The following is a 6028-nucleotide window of genomic DNA, read 5'->3' as shown; positions in this document are numbered from 1 at the left end:
TTGCAGTTGCCGAAATCTAGGAATTGCACCGGAGCAGGCGCCATAAAAGTGGTAAACTCTCCCTAAATGTTCAAAGCTTTCCCAAGCGGCCATTGAATTCCAAAGCAGCACATTGCATCAAAAGTGAACCTGCACAAATCTCAGGATAATACCATGGTTCACAGGACTCGGAGCCCTTCCGCGCAATTAAACAAATGCCAAACTGTACAACGGATGGCGCCATCGACACAGTTTCGAAGAGCCATCAACCCAACACGCTTAGGCTCACTCACCCAAACCTCTTATTAGCCAGCCACCCCTCGGTACTTCCATCTCATCAGCTGGTGGTACATGGGGCATCATATGGGGGGCAGCGCACCCTTGATGCACCCTGTCAGGTCCCAGAGATGAGGCTAATAGTGAACCTTGTCATCACCGTCGAAATTCAGGCCCTGCATGCCCCTAATCGTGGACTCGTAGTTCTTCGGGTTAGATGAGTGGCGCCTGCCAGATGATGAGCGCCTGCCATCCGAGTCAGGAACCTGCGGGCTCCACCGTGGAGCTCCTGACCTCTGGAATGCCCCTGGGCTTGCGTCAGTAGTACGACTACGTGTTTGCTCCGCTTCAGTGCTTGGTTCTCGGCTACTAGAGACAGCAGGCCGCCTTGACGATCCGCTTGAACGTCCCAAAAAAGTCGAACTGGAGAACTACATGTCATTTAAGGGTCAGATAATACATAGCAACTTACACAAGCGCTCCAGAGTCCACTGCTTCTCATCATACAGCAATATCAAACAACTTGAAAATGTCTAACAACTCACCACAGCATCTTTCGATGTCGATTGCTCATTTCGAACAGGGGACTTCTGCTTGGCTAGGCTGCCAGCATTTATAGCTGGTGGTGGAACCTGCCGACGCGTTGCGTCCATGTCTGACCACCCACTTCTCCTTCCCTCTTCAGTGCCTATATAAAGTTAGCAGACAATCAAAACCACATTGAATTCCATAGGTTGATAATAGAGTAGAATAGGCACAAACCAGCAAAAACAATAATTTCATTACCACTTGAATGATTTAAGATCATAAGGGTCTTGGATTAATGCAACACAAAATTAAAGAAGCTAGGATCACACACTATATTTAGTTTCTACCATCATGTCATTACTGTAATAAGTTTGTAGCTGGAAACCTTTTCAGAACTATATCTAAGTTTCCCAAAGAGTGATATTAAATCTGACTCCGTGGACGTTACTAACCAAAAAAATTGATAAATTAATGACAGGCTGCTTGAAATTTATCTTTTCACAAAAGAAAGAGGCAGCAATATACCATCAGAAATTATGAATTCTAACATCACGATGAAGGGGCGGATACTGCAACTATGTATGAATGGTATTGACATAGACTGCTTAAATAAGAATTAATGAGTATCGAACCTGAATGCCTATTATTGTTTGCCACAGGAGCCATCCCAGAGCTTTGTCCTACCGCTGGAGCCTAAATACGTGGTCATGAGCAAATAGTCATACAAAAAACCCATGTGTCTGCAGCGTTGAAGAAAGGTGACAGGGTGAGAAATTGATGTACTGACAATTGCATGCGGAGGAGCACTGGTCATCTGTGCCTGCTGGTACTTTAGGATTGTCCAGTCAAAAACGTAATCAAACTGAAAGCCTGCGTTATGTGAAACATATAATTCGATGTTAGGATTTTTCAACACTGAAACTCTTAAACATTGTTTGGTCCTCAATAAATATTGAATGTATTAACAAAACTAAAACAGTAAACCAACCTTCTCGGATAAAAAGGTCTCTGAACAATCTCTTCAGATACTGATAGTCTGGCGCATCTTCAAAGCGTAGGGAGCGGCAGTAATGGAAATAAGAAGCAAATTCTGTAGGATATCCACGACAGAGGGCCTGCAATTTAGGGAACACAATAAAAACCAATATGCCAATGATAGTAAACACAGATAATTTTAGAGAACAATGATTTACCTCGGTTGAAGTAGCAATTTTTCTTTCGCTGATCTTTTCATACTTTTGTTTCTTGTTCCCAGCTTTGAGACCTTGCCAAGGAAGGCTGACAGTAATAAAACCATGTGTTAATACATATCACAAAGTCAGAGATGAAACAATGAATCATGTTATGTTAAACAACCTTCCTCTCAAGAAGTACATCAGTACATATCCAAGAGATTCCATGTCATCCCTCCGGCTTTGTTCTATGTGAAGCAAAACACCAATAGTGATATAAAACAAAAGGATGCAGAAAGGCAAGAGAAATTTGCCAGGAATCCAGAAACTGCATGCCTCAAAATAGGCACCGCCAGATAAAGAAGTCAGTATTGACCTTAAAATAAAACTTACCAATTCCAAGGTGGGTATTCACACTTGCATATCTTGCTGTTCCAGTTAAGTTCTTGTTCTCTCTGCATTTGAATAGACAAGGTTGAAGGTTCAAATATTTCAAATGGAGCTGATTTCCGAAATCAAACTAAGAGATTATGTTCATTATTTAAATTTCGAGAGGTACATGGAGCAAATCTCAAACATGAGCATAGAATAATTAGGGACCCAGTGTGGCAGAATCAGAACTACAGCAGTAAAATATATTGTTGAGGATATTGTAGAGTGGGTACACTTCAAAAATGGAAACAAATATAAACTTATATAACTGTTTCGAGTAAATAAGCCATAGCATGTTACCTGTATGGAATGTGCTGGTGTGTTGATGTATCTCTGTACTTCTTTGCAAGTCCAAAATCTATAACGTAAACCTATACAGAGATTAAAAGCAATTATTAAATGCACCTGGTTTTAAAGACGTGGGTAAAAGCAGATCGCAGTGGTATAACTAATCACCTGGTTTGCCCTTTTTCCGAGACCCATGAGAAAATTGTCTGGCTTGATATCTCTATGCAAGAATGACTTGGAATGGACAAACTCAACTCGGTTGATCTGAGAAAATAGAGTATGTTAATACTACACACAAATAAATAAAACCAGATGAGATTATGTTGGACAGCATTAATGCTTCATGGAAACTTGAACATAAAACATACTTCCTCCGTTTTTATTTACATGTCTTATTAGGTTTGTCCTAAGTCAAAGTTAGCCAACTTTGACCAAATCTATAGAAAAACATAGCAACAACTATAGTACCCAACATATGCACTATCAACCTATATTTCATAGTGAATTCAATAAAACAAATATGGTATTGTAAATATTATTAATTTTATCTATAAATCAGGTCAAAGTTGGCCAAGTTTGGCTTAGGATAAACCTAATACGACATGTAAATAAAAACAGAGGGAGTAGAAAGCAAGCAAACAGAATAGAGATTTAGTCATGTCTTAATGATGCAGCATACCATTTGATCAGCAAGCATCAAAACAGTTTTGAGGGACAGCTTCCTGTTACAAAAACTGAAAAGATCTTCAAGGCTTGGTCCCAGTAAATCCATAACCAAAACATTGTAATCACCCTCAACACCAAACCACTTAACATTTGGAATTCCAACTGCACATAGAACGAAAAAAGAGAGTCAACACCCATGTCCAATGAAAGACGGGGAATAAGGCGATGATGAAAATAAAACGAAGTGTGTTGTAATATTACTTCCTCCTTGAAGTATTCTGTATAGTTTTGACTCGTAAAGCAATTGAGGATGTTTTGTCTTGACATTTTCCTGGATAAAACATCAGAAACAACAAGGTTTTTATCCATAAATGCATGAAGCCGACTGATGGAAACAATAAAATGATGCCAAAAAAGTCTACACATATTTCATAGCATAGCACCATATAAAGTCCATAACTGCCACAATCAAAATCTACAAAGTTTAGCAATGAATTCTTCCTTGAGCATCATTCATATGGTCCATGTTTCTAATTCTGATAGTAAGACAATAAGAATTTAACTTGAACAGCTAAACAGAAGTTTCCAGCCAACATATCAACATTCTCAAGCTGGTTTTAGTTATGTGTATATATTACCGACCATGTGCGTTAGCAAAATACATTAACAAGTGAGTTAGGCGAGCAATAGCTGCTAGTTAAACCAAACAAAACAACTATATTTCACAAGCACGAAGCAAACAATTCCTATATTTTTCCACCAAGGGCCAAGCCCGAATTTCATTTCATTACTCAAGAGTAATGAAATTACAAGAGGTTCCAACGTCAAGCGTTTAAGGTCAGAGGTTCAGAGGTACGAAACAACCTCAAAGCCGGAGGGAGGGAGCACGCAGGCTATAGCAAAAGTAAACACCACACGCACACAAACAATTCCTACATGGAACATATAATTCAACATGCATACACTACACTAGATCAGTGATTCTTATTTTCCCAGATAAAATCGCAAATTACCCTAGACCGAAATCAGGGAAAAAATACTGAGAAACTCACCAGTTTTATTGCGACCTCCTCGTTGGTCTGCACGTTGGTACCTGCGCATCCACACAGAGAGACCCAGGCCGACGGTGGGGAAAAATAACTCATCATCCGCTGGCAAAGACGGGAATTTTAGAACCAAAACAAGATCTTTGAGCGTAATTGGGCACGAACCGAGGAAGATCTCCCCGAAAGAGCCGCTCCCCAGCTTGCGGCCGACGCGGAACCTGTTGCCGATGCGCGGCTCCATGGCTGCGGCAAGCGCGTGGGTGGAGACGATTCCGGGAATCAGCAGATGCAGATGGAGCCTGCCATGCGGTAATCGAATGGATTCAGTCTGATGCTGCGGGGGATTCGGGGCTAGGGCTCGAGTGGATCGGAGTTGGGGGATTGGGGATTTTCGCTCTCGTTTTTTCCTCTTTCGTGCTCCTGGTGTCCTTATTTTCTCGAGCACGGGGCCGGCCGCTAGGCTAAAAGGAGTAATTACTGAGAAATCGAGGTGTCCGACAGTAAAGATACCTAACGGAATGGGGGTCGCGGTTTGCTGCGCCAATTGTCTGTTGAGCTGTTATCCTTCCCCCACTAGCCTAGCCAGCCTCACCTGACTCGCAGTCTGACACCTTGTGTTCCTTTGGAGCCATAACTAGAAAGCTTTGCGTATTCGGAATCGGAATCGTAATCAAACCCGATTCATAAGTAGAAAGCTTCTCTAGTCCTTAGTAGAAAGCTTCTCTAGTCTTTCACTGATAGGAGTTAAAAATCCTGAAATTCAAAATATCAAAATAGAAATAAAGCTTGCTATTATTAAAAATGTCCAAAAAGTATTATATTCGTGAAGCAGAAACATAAATATACTTCCATTAACATGGAATAGGTGGAACTGAATTAATCAATTCAAGTTGACATGACATTGCCAATTTATCTAGAACTTCTCTCTTTTCCTCGATGAAATAAGAATCTGTTTTGCTCAAATCAAAGACAAAAAGTGGCTTACTTTAGGGCGTGTTTAGTTTCCAAAAAAAATTGGACAAATTTTTTTTGGAAACTTTTACAACACTAATTAGGAGTATTAAACATAGACTAATTGCAGAATTAATTACATGGATGGACAGACAATCGCGAGACGAATCTATTAAGCCTAATTAATTCGTCATTAGAGGTTGTTTACTGTAGCACAATATTGTCTAATCATTGCATAATTAGGTTCATTACATTCGTCTCGCGATTTCACCCGGAGATTATGAAATGAGTTTTGCCATTTATCCACATTTAATACTCCTAATTAGTGATCAAAGATTCAAAATTACTGTAACGCAGTAAACATTTTGGAAACTAAACAGGCCCTTAACCTTTGTCATTCGATACATAGGGCCCGTGATGATAAAGTAAATGAGCTTTAAGTCTGGGGCTCTTCTTTTTTTTCCTTGCTATAGTCGAGAGAGGCGATCAATTCGCGTAAAAAAGAAGAGAGGCGACTGAGAGGGCGGGTGTTGCTATCGGCTCCGCCGACAGTCTCTTCCGCCTCCAATGGCCCCCGGGGCGTCGCAAGTGGCAGAGACCGTTGGCCTCATGCCGGTTAGTGGTGTGTGGGTTGTCGCTTAGGTCCTAGAGTTTATAGAGTTAGATTTTCGGCCACAAGCGTCTAGGTGG

At 40.8% G+C, this 6028-nt stretch overlaps 1 protein-coding gene across 4 annotated transcripts; it reads right to left on the bottom strand.

Moving 5' to 3' along the window:
- On the bottom strand, nt 1-4908 carry LOC120664415 (casein kinase 1-like protein 2). 4 transcript variants are annotated; one of them, XM_039943630.1, is made up of 14 exons: nt 4553-4897; nt 4394-4434; nt 3603-3672; nt 3355-3503; nt 2844-2939; nt 2688-2758; nt 2349-2410; nt 2140-2203; nt 1977-2061; nt 1772-1898; nt 1571-1653; nt 1416-1476; nt 801-943; nt 1-678 (listed from the first exon to the last, which is right to left on the bottom strand). In XM_039943630.1, exons 1-14 carry the CDS (start codon nt 4626-4628, stop codon nt 625-627), a joined length of 1182 nt encoding a protein of 393 aa, XP_039799564.1. In that variant the 5' UTR covers nt 4629-4897; the 3' UTR covers nt 1-624. The 4 variants fall into 4 exon arrangements, with proteins under 4 accessions (XP_039799564.1, XP_039799563.1, XP_039799562.1 ...); XM_039943628.1 differs by having other exon boundaries at nt 7-686; nt 4553-4889; XM_039943629.1 differs by having other exon boundaries at nt 1772-2061; nt 4553-4908.
- Nucleotides 4909-6028: the final 1120 nt, after the last annotated feature.

The sequence above is a fragment of the Panicum virgatum genome, chromosome 3N, assembly GCF_016808335.1.
Source record: "Panicum virgatum strain AP13 chromosome 3N, P.virgatum_v5, whole genome shotgun sequence".
Classification (NCBI taxonomy): Eukaryota; Viridiplantae; Streptophyta; class Magnoliopsida; order Poales; family Poaceae; genus Panicum; species Panicum virgatum.
Note: the sequence above shows the minus strand (reverse complement) of the source record. Positions and strands in the feature narration are given on the sequence as shown.

Excerpts from the sequence above, each read along its gene's own strand:
- LOC120664415 (XM_039943627.1), bottom strand. The coding sequence starts at position 4,628 with ATGGAGCCGCGCATCGGCAACAGGTTCCGCGTCGGCCGCAAGCTGGGG. Across the intron at positions 3,504-3,602 it reads CAGAATACTTCAAGGAGGAA|TTGGAATTCCAAATGTTAAG; the intron begins GTAATATTACAA and ends TTCTATGTGCAG. Across the intron at positions 2,204-2,348 it reads GAATACCCACCTTGGAATTG|AACAAAGCCGGAGGGATGAC; the intron begins GTAAGTTTTATT and ends TGCTTCACATAG.